This window comes from Mastacembelus armatus, chromosome 20 (assembly GCF_900324485.2).
Source record: "Mastacembelus armatus chromosome 20, fMasArm1.2, whole genome shotgun sequence".
In the NCBI taxonomy this organism is placed as follows: domain Eukaryota; kingdom Metazoa; phylum Chordata; class Actinopteri; order Synbranchiformes; family Mastacembelidae; genus Mastacembelus; species Mastacembelus armatus.
The window spans coordinates 10,817,674-10,833,096 of record NC_046652.1 but is presented as its reverse complement, the minus strand read 5'-3'; the positions used below and the strand labels follow the sequence as shown (position 1 = coordinate 10,833,096).

General features: G+C 39.6%; 1 protein-coding gene across 3 annotated transcripts; it reads right to left on the bottom strand.

Moving 5' to 3' along the window:
- Positions 1-422: 422 nt before the first annotated feature.
- LOC113121388 (uncharacterized) lies at positions 423-15,133 on the bottom strand. Of its 3 annotated transcripts, none has more exons than XM_026291800.1 (11): positions 14,824-15,133; positions 13,573-13,852; positions 12,371-12,937; positions 10,346-10,543; positions 9,688-10,008; positions 9,099-9,184; positions 8,849-8,955; positions 8,593-8,736; positions 7,187-7,318; positions 4,989-5,258; positions 423-2,175 (listed from the first exon to the last, which is right to left on the bottom strand). In XM_026291800.1, exons 2-11 carry the CDS (start codon positions 13,719-13,721, stop codon positions 1,966-1,968), a joined length of 2,184 nt encoding a protein of 727 aa, XP_026147585.1. In that variant the 5' UTR covers positions 13,722-13,852; positions 14,824-15,133; the 3' UTR covers positions 423-1,965. The 3 variants fall into 3 exon arrangements, with proteins under 3 accessions (XP_026147585.1, XP_026147584.1, XP_026147586.1); XM_026291799.1 differs by having other exon boundaries at positions 13,573-13,849; XM_026291801.1 differs by having other exon boundaries at positions 13,573-13,809.
- Positions 15,134-15,423: the final 290 nt, after the last annotated feature.

Genomic DNA, 15,423 nt, shown 5'->3' with positions numbered 1-15,423 from the left:
TGGTTCAGACTGCTTGCTTGAAAGGTGTGGAGTCACCTGTATCATCATTCTGGAGGATGGAGTTTGTTCTGCTGTGAATTTGTACTGCATTATACAGTTGTGTCATGCTGCGTCAGATTTAGTTTAGTGTTGCGAATAAACTGACAAGTGTATATGCTATAATTCAGTTTGCTAGGTCACTGACAAACCAGTTTACATTATTCTAGAGTGGCCTGTGGCTGTTTTGACATTTACAATCCAGTAACCGTTAACACCAATTACAGATTTAAACCCTGAACAGTATGTCACGTCTAATTTAGTACCAAGCTCACAAAGCAGCAAACATGCCTTTATGTTAATGAATTTTCTTGTCCCCCTTAAACACAGCACCAGGTTCCCCTCACCTCAAGACATCGATTATAATAAAGGGGAAAAAAAAGGCATAAAAATTGCATTTCAATTTTATTTAAATGCCAAAAATTCGACAGTGCAACAATGTTTCTGCAAATGGCATAATCAGTGTTTCACTGTTAATTTGTCACCTTCACCTGCTCAGGAATTAGGGCAAATGGCCTCTTATCTCTAATGACCAACATTCATTCTTCTTGTGCATTATTTCTAAGGCAACAGGGAGGACCAAGCGAGGCTTTTCTAACCAGATTCAGTGGCTGGTGGTTGTGATTGTTGACAGTGATTACAGCAACAATGACACATCGTCCTTTCAGAAAAGCTTGGTTGAAGGCAACATGTTACACACTGAGTTTGACACACACAGTTGCGAGCCTACACACAGACCATAACGAATCACACCTCTGACACAGGCTGCGATTAATCTTCCAAGTCCCCCAATGGTGTGAGCTGTTAAACCTGAAAAATCATCAAACCCTTCATTAATTAATTCAGCAGTGTCACTTAAGACAATAATACTTGCTCATTTAAAATGCATTTTTAACAGAATTAAAAAGAATAAATTATTACACAAATTAAAGTGCCCAAAATCCAGTGTAAACATCAACCATCAAATCCTTCGGGTGCCACTGGCAGCTCCATCTTGTTTTGATTGTGATTTTAAAAGAAAAAGAAGAAAGGAAAGGTCACTGAGGAAAGTTGGGCTTCTTCTAATCTCAAACTCAAAATGACACTGCAAACTGATTTGGACTTAAGTGAGATCCTGCAAAATAAGATGCATACACAGTGCATTCAGAAAGTATGTAATACTGATTTAAATGTGATATTTCAGTTTTTTTCTTTTTAAGAGATTTACAAACATTCCTAAAATTCAGTTTTCCCTTTGTAATTATGTGGCACTGAGTGTAGATTAATGTAAGGGGGTCTTTCTGAATGCACTGTATATATACACATACCCAAATAGAAACTATGTATACAGTACAGTGTGTACAAACGTGTGAGCCACATCTTGTACAGGGTCTCAAATCAGCATGTTTTTAAAGGCATAATCCAACATTTTGGGAAATTCACTTGATATCACTCACATTTCTACTACCAGCAGGGAGTTTTTACTACAACTTAGTAAAAACACTGGGGAAAAAAAAACAAACAAAAAATATAGCTAGGCTGGCTCTGTCCAAAAGTTAAAAACATTTCGCTAAGAACTAACATTAACAACAAAAGCTCATTAACTGACATGTGACTTCATGTTTGTTTAGCCTCACGTCAACGTGCTTCTCTCACCAAGAAATACAGGAGAACCACCACTCTTTACACTTTGGTTTTTGTTTAAGAAAAATGAAATAAAACAAGAATGCTGAAATGTATTTTGTTACATTTGGACAGAGCCAGTGTTCACTTTAGACAGCCTGTTTATATCCAGTCCTTGTGCTAAGCTAAGCTGAAGTTCTTGGACATAGCTTGAAACAACAACATTTCCAAAAAAGTCGAGTTATTCCTTTAACTGTTGAATATCCATTCACTGTGATTGACCTGAGGGGTGTTTTGTTTGTATGGCAGATTTCTCTACACTGGCAGTCAAATTGTATTGAGCTCCTTCTGGAGTTCTGCAGCTTCAACAACTGGCACATTATAGTGGCGATCATCCTCTGTGACCAGACACACGGATGGCCAATCGTCCTTATGGTCATCTGGGTAGTAGGTAACAAACTCCTCTGTGTCGGCTTTGTACAGTCTGTAAACTTCAATTGTGCACTGCAAGGCATAGCCCAGCAGGAACATCTCCACCTGCACAAAAAAAGCAAAAAGCAGACAGATAATTGCATAGTTACCGCATCCTTCCGCATACAAACTCAATGTTTAATCACCTGCTCATGAAATTTATGGGTGGAGTTGAAACCGTGCCTGAAAATGCTTTTTTTTTTTTTTTTTAAAGGAATGAAAATAAATCCCTCAACAACTTCTCTTCCTGAGCCCTCCTCACCCTTGGGGCTCATGATGGAGAGACATTACAATTTGAAAACAAAGAACAGCACAAGCATCAGCATGCTTTACTTCTCAGGTTATAAAATGCCAAGTTTCATCATACTGAACATGAGTTGTTGCTTTTTGTTTGTTGTGAAGCAAGCTGATCACTTATTAAGAAAAACTGGATTGTCCAACAACATCCCTGCAGCTCATTACTGGTAATCATTGTTTACCATGAAAGCCTCAGATCCACCAGTAAGAAAAATGAGTAAGCATTTTCAAAGTACCTGGTTTTCTGCGTTAAAAAGGTCAGGATCTGCACTAAATAAACAGGATCTGATCTTCATCTCAGTCTCTACTATAAACAAACGTAACACACAATTATAATCTTTGTCTTTATTGAACACATCAATGAAACATATACAATACTGCTGGAAACAGCTAGTGAACCATTTAATAAACCGGTACCTTAATAAATGCCCTTTGGTAGCAATAACCTCAAATAAGTGTTTACTTTAGCTGCACCACAATAGCACTAATGCTAAAGAAGAGCTCTGTGAACTGTATTGGGCTATTAGTGAATAGCAGAACATGCCCCTATGGACTTTTTTTATTGTTGCTGGACCTTCCCACCATATAAATTTTAAGTCAGTGTGGAGTATGCTATGAGAGGTGAAAATGTGCTGGATCTTGTCTGCACAAACATTCCCAGCACATACCTTGTGAAGACCCACCCCTATCTTGGCTATTCACACCACTTCACTGTTATGCCAGCATACAGAGCGCTTGTCGGGCACTCCCAACCCGTTCTGAAGCAGCCATTTGGAGCCATGTCTGCTCCTGGGGCAACTGCCCCTGCCTGTGACAGTGATGTCTCCCTACCAGAAGCACTGAACAACGTCTACACACAGTTTGAGGTGCAGGATAACATGGTGCCATGGAAGAACATCCTTCCTCCTGACGACTAGGTACTGTGTCTTTTCAAAGCTAAGGTGAGAAAAACTCGGAGTCATCCATGTAAAGCTGCAGGACCAGACAGCATTCCAGGTAGAGTGCTCAGGGGATGTGCAGATCAACCAATGGATGTTCTCATGGACATCTTTAACATTTTCCTGAGCAGCAGTCAGGATCGGAAACGGCACATCCAGCACCAACAACAGAGTACTTCCTTGAGGTGGGAAGTATTTCCCTGTGTTGTGTCCAGCTAGCAAAGGATCTCAGTTGGTCCATCAACACCAACACCATAGCCAAGAAAGTCCAGAAGCATCTCTACTTCCTGTGAATGCTGAGAAAAGCTCATCTCCCACCATTCATCCTCACCACTTTCTAGAGAACGACCTTAAAGAGCATCCTAAACAGCTGCATCACTGCCTGGTTTGGGAACCGCTCTGTCGAGAATCGTGAGACCCTACACGGGAAAATGAAAACTGCAGAGAAGATCATTGTGGTCCCTCTTCCCTCCATCACAGACATTTGCATCACATGCTGCATCTACAAAGCCACAAGCATTGTGGAAAAAGGTACTGATGCATTCAGGCTCACGCAAACGTACTGAGTAACAGTGTCTTCCCACAAGTTATCAGACTTTTCAATATCCAAGGTCTGTACTCACACACACACAAATCCACTATCACTATCACTATTCAGTTTCAGTCCAGTCTTTTTGCACATTCCTGAATGACTTGAAGCTGTCCTGATGAGTAATTAGCCGTACCAGTGAATTCAACAGGATGGTCGTCGTCTTGCCTGTTCTTCTGGTTCTATCAATGTAGTGTGTTCTAATCAAGCACACTACATTGTAAATATATTAATTATTGTTCTGTATTATGGCTGCAAGCAGCATGTAATGTCAAGAAGGCTGGAGTAGAAAACCCATGCAGACGCACAGTCCACACACAAAGGCCCAGTTGAAAGTACTAACCACTGCACCATCATACCGTCCTGCTGCACAACATTCAGGAGGAATCTTCCTTACTTTGCTTTAATCCTTTTTTTCTTCAGCTCAGACATAGTCTCAGGATGTCTAGTGTGAATGTCTCTAAAAATTCACTCCACAGCATCTCTGTTGAGTTGAGGTCTAAACTTTGATTTGACCACTTCAAAAAGTGAATTTTTTGATCGTCCTGCCACATCATCCAACTTCTACAGAGCTTTAGCTGATGGACAGGCACCCTGACGTTATCCTTGTAGGATACCTAGATATCTGGGAATGAAGGCAGCTGTCTGGGCCCAGAGACAGCAAAGCAGCCCCACTTCATGTTGGTGTATGTGCTCATTCTATACCATATGTACAGTATCTTGCATGTATTCTCCAAATGGCCCATCCTTAGTTTCATCTGTTCACAAAACATTTTACCAGTAGCACAAATGTTAGGTGCATAGAAATGTTTTTTTTTGTTTTTTTTTTTTTAAAGAGGGCTGCATCTTTGGATCCTCCAAAATGTGCATATGGAAAAAAGATGTTAACCAGATGAATGCCCTATAGAAATGCCCCTATAGAAATGCCCTACATACATACAAAGAAAATGTATGTATGTAGCCAGTAAAGCATTCAGTACATGACTTTAAATGCCTTATTAAGTGAGTATGGTTGAGTGGTAAACAAATCAAAAGAACCCCTAGGTTTCTCTTACCTGTTCCAGCCCAGCGCTGAGGCCCACGTGGCTGAGGTGGTTGGAGAAGAAGGAACGTGGGCAATCGGAGGAGTCCCGAGCAAAGAGAAGCAAGCAGAACAGTGGGACATCTCTGCCGCCCTGCATGCAGCTGTGCAGCTCCACCGCCCTGCCCAACATCAACAGTTTGAGCGCCTCCAGAAGCCCAAGCTCTTCTTCTCCACCCTGAAACACTTGGTGGCACAGCTGCTGTCGCTCTGCAGTGGAAGAACAGTCCACCGCTGCCTGCCACTAGAAGGTAATCAATGACTATTTTGACAAGCATTTAATCGAGTCATTTATCAGTTGTAAACAGTAAAAGTTTTGCTGGTTAGAGCTTCACAGAATTGAGATTTTGCTCCCATAATACACTGTGAGCTGTTAGTGTCAGATGAAGCAAGCAACTTGAAGACATAATTTTAAACTCTACAAATGTCTCACAAGAGCTTTTCCTCATTTTTGACATTTTCTGGTCTGAAGGAATAATCATTACTAATATTCAAGTGATTCAGCAGTTGTAGCCCAGGTCTGTACTGAGAGTGGTCCTAGATGAAACACTATGGGGTCATTTGGATCAAAATTTTTTCAGAAGCATCAGAGTAGAGTTGAAACAGTCTTATTGATCAATCAGTCAGATGGAAAAATAATTCAGCATTATTTTTTCCTCATTACTGGGTACCAGATTCTTTCTTAGCCCTGTCTCTTTTTGGGGTGCATCTCAGTTCCTTTTACTGATCTCTCCTTACTTGATCTGGAATTTGCTTGGGTCCATGATTATTAGATTATTATCTGTGATTATTCCTCATCTGAAAAACCTAGGAGTGAGGACGCTGCCTAGAGGACACATGAGCAAGAATACAAGAGATCAGGGGCATTTTTAGCAATTGAAATGACCAGGGGCTAAGTCTAGATTGCATTGTGCCTGTGTTTCCTTGGGGGGAGATAGGCATTAGTTGGAAGGGGACATTTCACCTAGATATATATGTTTCAATGTTTCAATTTTAGGCCATCAACTTCATTTCCTACACTGTTTAATGTGCTTTTCCTCTGGTACACAGTACTGCAGCTACAGAAGCCATTTCAATTGTTAAAAGCCTTAAGATTTTCAGAGTTGAATTCATATCTTTTATTTACATTTATATGTTTTGAGGATTTTATGTGGACAGTGAAAGACTAAATCTAGGACCCCACTTTCTGACACAATCTCCTGGTCTGTAATACTCCATAAACAAACACAGTAGACAGAGTTATGTCCTTAAGCCTAAGGGTGGGTGTGTGTGTGTGTGTGTGTGAGTTTAACTATATTATTAGTAGAAGGGTAAACATTTGTCTCTGTCATGTGGGGGAAAAGGAAGCTTTTCTATGTCAGCCTATATCTTCCAGCATTATTGTTCCCCTCTCAAGGGTGAATTTTGATTGTTTCAACAAACTTGATTTTTACATTATTTGTCTTTATTTATTCACTGTCACTGGTCTTTCCAACTAATCCTGCCAGTTCTTAAGACAGTGGATGTGTCAGCAGGGATGTGTAGATTTACTTCCTAAGTTTAGTTACTGATGCAACCTGGTGAAAAAGGGGCTTTATGGGATATTTTCTTCATAACAAAGTCTCAAAAACCACTCCTAATGGTTATTACTGTAGCATGTCCTTTTAATGCATTTTGACCTTACCCTATATGTACACAGAGAGTAATTACTAGTGGAACCAGCACAGACCACATTATTCCAAGTGCTGTATGTACTGCATACTGTCAGGCAAATAAGCAGCACATAGTCGTTGCTGATAAATCAACAAAGGTTTAAAAGGGATGTGTGCAGTAAAAACCAGGATTCCTTAAGTTCTGCTTAGGGCGTAGTACTAGTATAATAATGTTGAACTTTAAACAGTTTAAACTGGTTCTCTGAGGTTAAAGACCCCCCTATTATTCTAAATCCTTTAGATTATTACTAGGCTATGGTAATGACAGAGAAAAAAGCCATGAGGGACAAAGCAGTGCATCATTTAAATAACTGCCTCTCTGTAACATATGGTAGCAATCACTGGCAAAGCCCTGTGGATAAATATCAGTACCCTCAATGTACATGGATGGCATGAAAACATTTCTGTGGTTTGGTCACTCTGTGTCTTTAAGATACTTCCTTACTGTATCTGTGTTTCTGATCAGACGTGCTGCCATTACCTTCTTCTGGAGAAGCTCCACGTAGCGTCTTAGCTGCTGGTTGGCATCTCTGATCCCATCTCCCTGTAGGCACTCCCCAGGAAATGTCCACTGACTTATCAGCCCTTCCTGGGCCTCAAGTTGTTTCAGCAGCTGTAAATACAAAGAATCTTCAAGTGTGATATCAGTTTAAAAGGAGTTAAAAGGAGCTGAAAATCTTTACAAAACAGACATCAAACAGCCAGTTGGCCTTTTTCCTGAAATCTATTTTTGTTTTGTGGCTTTCTTCAGAGTGGTTTTTCCTATGCTCTGATGATCATATGTAATTAGCAGTTCACATAACTCCACTCAGGATAGCCCAATAATACCCTAGTGACCATAATTAGGCACAGCAGATCTGTCAAACTAATGTTTAAAGAATTTAGAGTCTGATCTCCTTTTTGAAGGCTTCATAAAACAAAAAGAGCAAAAATTGAAGTAATGACTTAATGTAAGTTGACAAAAACATAAAACATAAACAACAGTACTTTATAAAGAATTAGGAGAAAATAAACTTTGTTAGGTTACATTTTTTTAAAAAAATTCTCAGTTGAAGATAGGGCGCCTATAGTGTAGTATGTGCCTGCTGTGTGTTGTCATAGTTGAAGGTAACGTTTGCAGCTGTTCTGTTCTTCACTGGCAACTCAAGCCAGTGTTATTGCTGTGAGGATGTTAATGAACAGGTCAAATAAAAGCAGAGTTTCTTGCACTATTTAGGTGATGCTGATTTTTCTTAAATTTGTAGACACCGTAGTGTATCCCTCATATTCATGAACCGGTACTTCTTTGATTCCTGATACATTTTCTGCTCTTATTTGTTCTTAAAATGAAAGAGAAGTGACAGGTACCCAATAATTGAGGACAGATTTTTTTATTATTATTTATTGGTCTATCCTCCAATACAGTAACAATGGATTTCTTTATTTCCATGTCTCTTGATTGACTCATAAAGTGATGTGGACATTGACATGTAGTTGCAACATTACCATATTTAGGCTAGATAAGGCTATAGTCAAACAAAACCTGTTTTAGAGGATTCTCATTTAAAACCCAGTCACACATCTAACAAATAATAAACCAGACACTGGACTTTCCACTCAGAGAAAGCTGAATTAGTTAGCTGGCTACCACTGATAAGCTCTAGCAGCACCATTTTACCTGGAAATGCCAGTGGGCTATAGAAAAGAGAAGCCTGATTTTTGTCTTCTTCTGGTATTTAAAAAAATGGCTCATTTTTTAAAAAACGACTACAAGTTTCAAGTTGTAAATCTGTCACTATGATCACTGTAAACATCCTATACGCTGCTCTAAAACATAATACTTGACAGGTGTACTAAGAGCTGTAGGGAAAGGTCATGGTTCATGGCTGATGTAAACTGAGCATTTACCATTGAAATGTCCTCCTCCTGCAGCCATGCAGGAAGCTGGGTGCTATTGGAGAGGACCTGGAACAGCGTGGCTCTTAATGCACAGTAGTTGTCCCCCCTCACTCTCCTCAAGCTGCCAAACCTCTGGGACAAGTCTTTATACCCCTGCAGCAGCACACATGGACACCAGAGGAAGCCTCTTAGCGTATAAAAAAAATAAGAAACAACAGCAGGCTTTAATCAGAAACACTTCTTTCCTGGGGTACCAGACACCGACCTTTCTAATGAGAGCACTTTTGGCAGTATTTCCTTTCCACTCCCTCTCACTGTAACACAGAATATCCACTGCTGGGTCCAAGCTGCATCTGTCCTCTACCTTTAAACCTGAGTAAGAGAAAGAAGAGAGTAAGAGGATATGATGGTTACCATGTATGCTGTATACAATGTTCATGACAAAACAAGGCTGGTGTTGTTTGTAAGCCTTGATGCAATTTGATTATGTAGATGTGTGGTTTGGCTGTACCGACATGTAATTTCTAACACAGGCGCTGGTACTAGTTTAATGTTTTGTGATGCTGACAGCTCCTCAGCTCCTCTGTATAGGTCTTCTTCACTAAAAGGAGAAAAAACATATATGTGACTGAACTCGTGACAGTATTTTACATTTAAAGACCAACCGTGCTTTGATCTAAGAGAGTATTTCTTGTGTATCCAAAGTCTGACATAGAATAAAAAGCATATCCATGAGTGACACTGTTTCACTGGGTAACATGTTAATTTCCAGAAACATGGGTGCTGTAGTTTGAGTCAATCTTATATACATGCTTTTGTAAATGCTCACTACCACACAAAATATGGTGCACTATTTATTTTTGTTTGAGTAACATTTGCTAAAAATCATAGAGTGAATGACAGTTAAACATAAAAATAAGAAAGAAAATACCAAGATCTCTTCATTATTAGTATTTTTGAACAACAGATTTTTCAGAGCTTTAAACAGTTGCTCCGTGCTGTACCTCAACGTCATGTTTCAGGACTACAGGGAAAGATTTGACACATGATGTGTGATGCTGAAATTCAGTTCAGTACTAAAAAGCAACTACAAATGATCGTTACCTGTTTCCCAAGTCATCTTCAGTAGACTCTTCCTCCTTCACTTCAGCTTTGACATCAGTGCTCCCCGGCTGCTGCTCGTCTTGTCCAGTTACCTCCTGAATCTCATCTTTCTCATCTTGAGTCTCGGCCTCTGGGGGAACTTTGTGCACCTCCTCCTGCTTCATTGCGTCTTCCTCTTTTGCCTTGGAAACCTCTACATCTCCGTCATGCACTTTCATTTCCTCGCCGGTATACTGTTTTATGTTCGCTGAGCAAGAAACCTCCTTCAAGTGTGTAGCTGTACACTCAGGATCTGCCTTTGCATCCTGATTGACCTGTAAGCTGGAGAGAAGACACTGTTATTGTTCCTGCACTATACTGTATGTGATCAAATGTTTTTATTCATGTCTTAAACAGGATTAGCCTAAATGTGCCAATTAAATCAACATTTTACATTGTGAAACAGACATTAGGGTTGTACAAACAGTGCAAGAAAATGAAAACAAGGAGAGAAGAATTGTGGTGAACAGTGCAAAACAGAAGAGGGGAAGTGACAATTATACTAATAAAAAAAAAGAGCTGTGGTGTCTCTACACCCCCTAGTGGTCACAAAACACCAGTACACAGATTATATAAACAAGTGTCTTGTTTTGATATCACAAACTCTGAACTCACTGACCTTTCGCTGGCTTCTGATGGAGCTGTGGTCTCTTGCTCGCCGAAAGACTTGGCAGAGTCTTGTTCCTCACCACTGCAGCTGATCACTGTGGGCCCTGGTCCAGGAGAAGACTCTGAGACATCATGGCTTTTTATGTCCTCAGGACTGGCCTGCTTGCACACGGATGAACTCCCATTGTTTGAATCTACTGCCGCAGCACTAGACACAGGATGAGAGGAGACATAACTTTATGTACAATGGCATCTCAGTCTAAAAATGCTGACCGTACAGAGGCAGTGTTGGATGATGTGGGCAGCAATTTTAAACACTGTTTTGTTTATAATATCATCATATTGTTATATAATCAAAGAACTAATGAGGTGACATTTTTTGGTTTTGATGCAGTATATTTATTGCTGCAAATATCCTACAAATAAGTAATGGCATAAAGCAGTTTTACTTTATTTGCTTGATTTTACAACACAGCCTTTGGCATCTTATACAAGATTAGATAGGTAAGGGGTAAAGATTAAAGAGATGACCTTGATACTTCAAACAACTGCAAAAAACATAACAGCATACACTGTCAAACCTGACATAAATATACAGTACTGTGCAAAGGTTTTAGGCACTTTAGATATTTTAGATTCTTATCACACAACATTATCAGGTGTCTGATTGATCCCAGATTCATTGTGCAGGACAAGCCCATAAAAAACCAATTACAGTTCATGAAGAACTATTTTGAGGGGCAAGACGAACCAGGAGTCCTGCAGCAGATGGTCTGACCCCCCACAGAGCCCTGATCTCACAGTGTGGAGTCAGTCTGGGATCACATGAAGAGACAGAAACACTGGGACAGCCTGAATCTACAGAAGAACTGCAGCAGCTTCTCCAAGGTGCTGCAAAGTACCAGGAGAAACTGTGTGCAGGTCAAACCAGAGAGATCTGCTGCTGGTTTAAGGTCAAAGGGAAGTGCTGCAGATACTGATTAGATTTAGGTTTGGTTCCCTGCACTTTGTGAGAAGTCAGTTGATTGCCATTTATGTTAAAAGCGTCACTGTGTGTTTTTAGTGTCTAAAACTTTTGCACAGTACTGTATAGTAAAAATGTAATTGTAAATGCAAAAATATCCAGAAGATAATCTTCCAGTATAGAAATTCTACTGGTTATCTCTTAAAGGTGCCAAAACAATGAACGTGTTGTCCAGTAGTTGAAGAATGATGAAGGCAAGAAGTTATGAAGTAATTCACTAAAGAGCAAATATCTGAAAAAAGCGAAAAACATTTTGTGCAGTAATGGTTTTCATTATTTTGGAACAGCATGGAAGGATGTCAGATCAGCAATGTTTAATCTTTTAGTTAATCAATAAAATGAATCTACAAATATTCTGAGATGTTGTTCTGAAATCAAAAGTATTACATATTTTCTAGCTTCTCATATTTGAGAATTGAAAATCATTTAGAAATGTCACCGTGACAGTTTTCAGGCATTAGGGTTTCAATAATAAAAATACTAATTTTCAGATTAGTAAGCCTTTAAAATAATAAGATACGTGACAATGATAATCCTGTGGAACTTGTTATTCACTGGTCTTGAGTAGTTCAGATATTATTCAAAACCATGTGATCTTCTTACTTCCTCTTGAGCTTTTGACCTTAACACACATCAACAGATTACATTTCCTGCACTTTGCCATCTAAAATTTGTTGGTGCAAATTTTAATGACACTGAGCATCTCTAAGATGTTAAAGTTGAGCTTGATAGTATGCTTTATGAAAGCTCCAGAGTAAGTGGACCTTGAGTTAAGACTCTCAGCTGTTTTTTCCAAGTTGAAAAATTAACATTAATCAATGTTTTGTTTTCGGTGTAATAAATTAGTATGTGTTATACAATGATACATAATGTGCATATTTATTTAACTCTAAATAAAATGATAAATACGTGTGTAGCCAGCCACAATACAACAATTTAAATTAATAAAATGCATAATGCATATTACATCCTTCTTACAAACACCAAAACTTGTCTTGACATATCACTTACGTGCTCAGAGTCTCTCCGCTGATTTCCTGACTGTCCACAGACAAAAACTTCACCTGAACAGATGCTGTTGCAAGATGAGCATTTGACACTTCATTATTGTGTAATATCTCCCCTGATTCTTTGGCTACAGAACTGTCAATATTAACTCTGGAGCTTGATTCTTCATCATTATCATGACTGGTGACCAATGTAATGTTCTCCCTTGTTGGGGTTTTCCCAGTGCAGACTGCCTCAGCTATTAGTGAGATCCCATCTGTGACTCTGTCCTGCAGTGAGGCTGGATTTTCTTCTTCTGCCACCACACTAGTTGCTGTAAAAACCTCATATTCAGCTGCAGCGTGGCCTTTCTCTTGGGAAAGTTCAGTTTCTCCAAAGTCAGCTGAAAGTCTCTTCATATTTTCATCTTGTGGCCTGGTGGAGTCTTCTTTGAGTTCAGAGTCTTTGGGGGGAGAAGACATTGCTGTCTGAAAGCTTTCCTTCTGCAAGCATCCATTCTCCTGAGTGTTACTGGACTCTGTCTCTCCATTCTTCACAGCCTCAGCCTTACCTTCCACCATTGCATTTTTCCTAAATGACATAGCAGACAAAATAAGCAAGGTCACATCAGAACAAAATAACATCCTTCAAAACCTGAACTAATACCCCAACTCAGCTGCAGCCTTGGTATCTTGAGTGCAAGTCATTTTCCTGACCAGAGACCAGAGTCCTGAGTAAATATTTCTACAGTTATGATTTTTCAGTAGGACTTCATGATTCTTTATCTATTGTAGGTGGGAAGGAAATGGGAAACCTGCAATTAAAACATCATCGTCAAACGTCATCTTTAGGTTTTTGTGCCAACTACTAGTGTCTGAAATGACACATTTTCGCTTAATGAAAGCCATTCGACCTCTGGAAATTCCCTTTGGTCACATAACACATCACACAAACCTTTGGGGAAAATGCTTTTTTTTTTGTAATTTGTTATAGGTAATTTTGGTATTGTAAATTTTTTTTTTTTTTTTAACCTGCAAATGTTTATCTGATTCAAAACCAAAATTTAAATCTAGCATTTGTTACGGTCGGTACGTTTGGCAATCTGTCAAAAAAAATTCTGGGGAAATTTATGAAAATGTGTCATAATGTCAATGGTGTCACTTTACATGAGGCTAAATGTCTCTAACCTCCAAAAAAGTTAGTAATTACTGTAACTGTTTTCTCACCTTATGTCATCCTGCCTTTCAGTACGGTAAGTGCCAACCACACCGATTTCATCTGTGGACACTGTAGCCTTTGAGTCATCTTTCAGTAAACCACTTCGTTCCTCCACACTGCTACAGGGACTCTCAGCGTGACAGCAACAGTTCCCCATCTGTTCGCTCCCTCTTACTCTGGAGATCAGACAGGCTGTAAGCTGAACGACCTCTGGTCCAATCCGACGGCCGCTTGCGACCTGAACCCTGAAGATTTTAGGAGTCCATGATGAAGAGGTTCAAGCTGCTGCTAAAGCCAAAGAGAAACCAAGCTTACGGTTTGGAATAGAGGCCGATACCTAAAGGCAAATTCTGTAACATTACTCAGTGGGTGGTTGTGACTTAGTGTTTGATGAAATAATTCACTGATGTGGTTAGGAACACCTGCTGCAGATTTGTCAGGAATACCTGCACACCTTTGTCTTGCCTTAATAATAAATAAAACTATTTTATGGCAATTGAATAGTTGTTTCTTCTATGTAATGCATGAGTCCAAAGTAACATCTTCCAATATCCAGTCCAAAACCCAAAGACATTCAGTTTATATACTGGACAAGGAAAAGCTTTAAATTAGTACATTTAAGAGGCCGAACCAGAAAAGGTTTTGGTATTTTTACCGGAAAAAAATTTTCTGAAATGTGAAGTGTGGATGAATTTTCTGACACTGAGCATTTCAATAAATCACCAAATGTTTTTAGTGCTAGTTATCAGTACAAATCCTTAAATTATGTTTAATGGCATTCAGTGACAGGTGTTTCCAGAAATTGTGTCCCCACAGTATTTTAATAGTGTCATAAATTTTGATGTAATAAAATCTGTGACCTGTGGGTTGATGTATTTAAAGAAGTCTTATTGTAATACTCTCTCTGGGGGGAGGCCTACAGTTTGGACTATAACACCTGTTCAACAGCTGTCAAAATGTGTGGATCTGAATATTTTACGGTGCCAATATTTGGTAAACAACTACCAAAATAATGTAAATAATATGAGGACACGATTTTAGGTAACACCTGTCAAAGTAGAGCATGTAATAATGTATGTGGCAGTTTTTAACAGTATGCTGCTTAATATAACATGCTAATTCATGTAAAACGAGCTGAAATCACATCCACATCTCATACACAAGGAAGTAACGTCCACGATAATAATAATAATCATAATAATAATGCAACAACACACCTTTCGGTGCCACGTTGACCCGTAATAAGGATAAAAACATACCTCGTTTGAGTTTTATTGGAGACACTGAGGTTTAAATCGTGCAACTCCTGTTCCTGTTTCACTTTGGGCTAGCTGGAAAACAAGTTAGCTCGCCAGCTAGCTGCGGTAAACTTGAAATATAAACAAAAGAGTGGTCGCCGCTCATGGGAAAGACTGCTGCCACGCTGGCTGCCTTTCCTCGGCACTACACGTTCACAGTTTGACGCGGCACATTTCATAAATACCAGGTACTGGCTGTGTTTCGCCGGAACCTCTGTGCTCGGTACGTAGCCCTAGCCGAGCCAGAGCAGCGGGGTCACGGCTCCATAGGTCCCAGCACACAGCATGACGTCATACTCGCGTCTGCCCGAGAGGTTGGCTGCGTTCAGGTGCTCCTCGGAAAGTCGATACACCGACGTACCGAGTGAATGCGTGGCAAGGCGTTCTAACATTTAATATAACAATTTACACATCCTGAAAACCATTTCACAACGTTGTTTTCTCACTGATGAGAATGTTAATTAAAGATACTACTAATACTAATAATAATTTTAATGTAGGGACTGCGCATGCCATATTCTGAGACTTTAACGGGCAGGTACAGCTTAGTGTCGTCGGCAT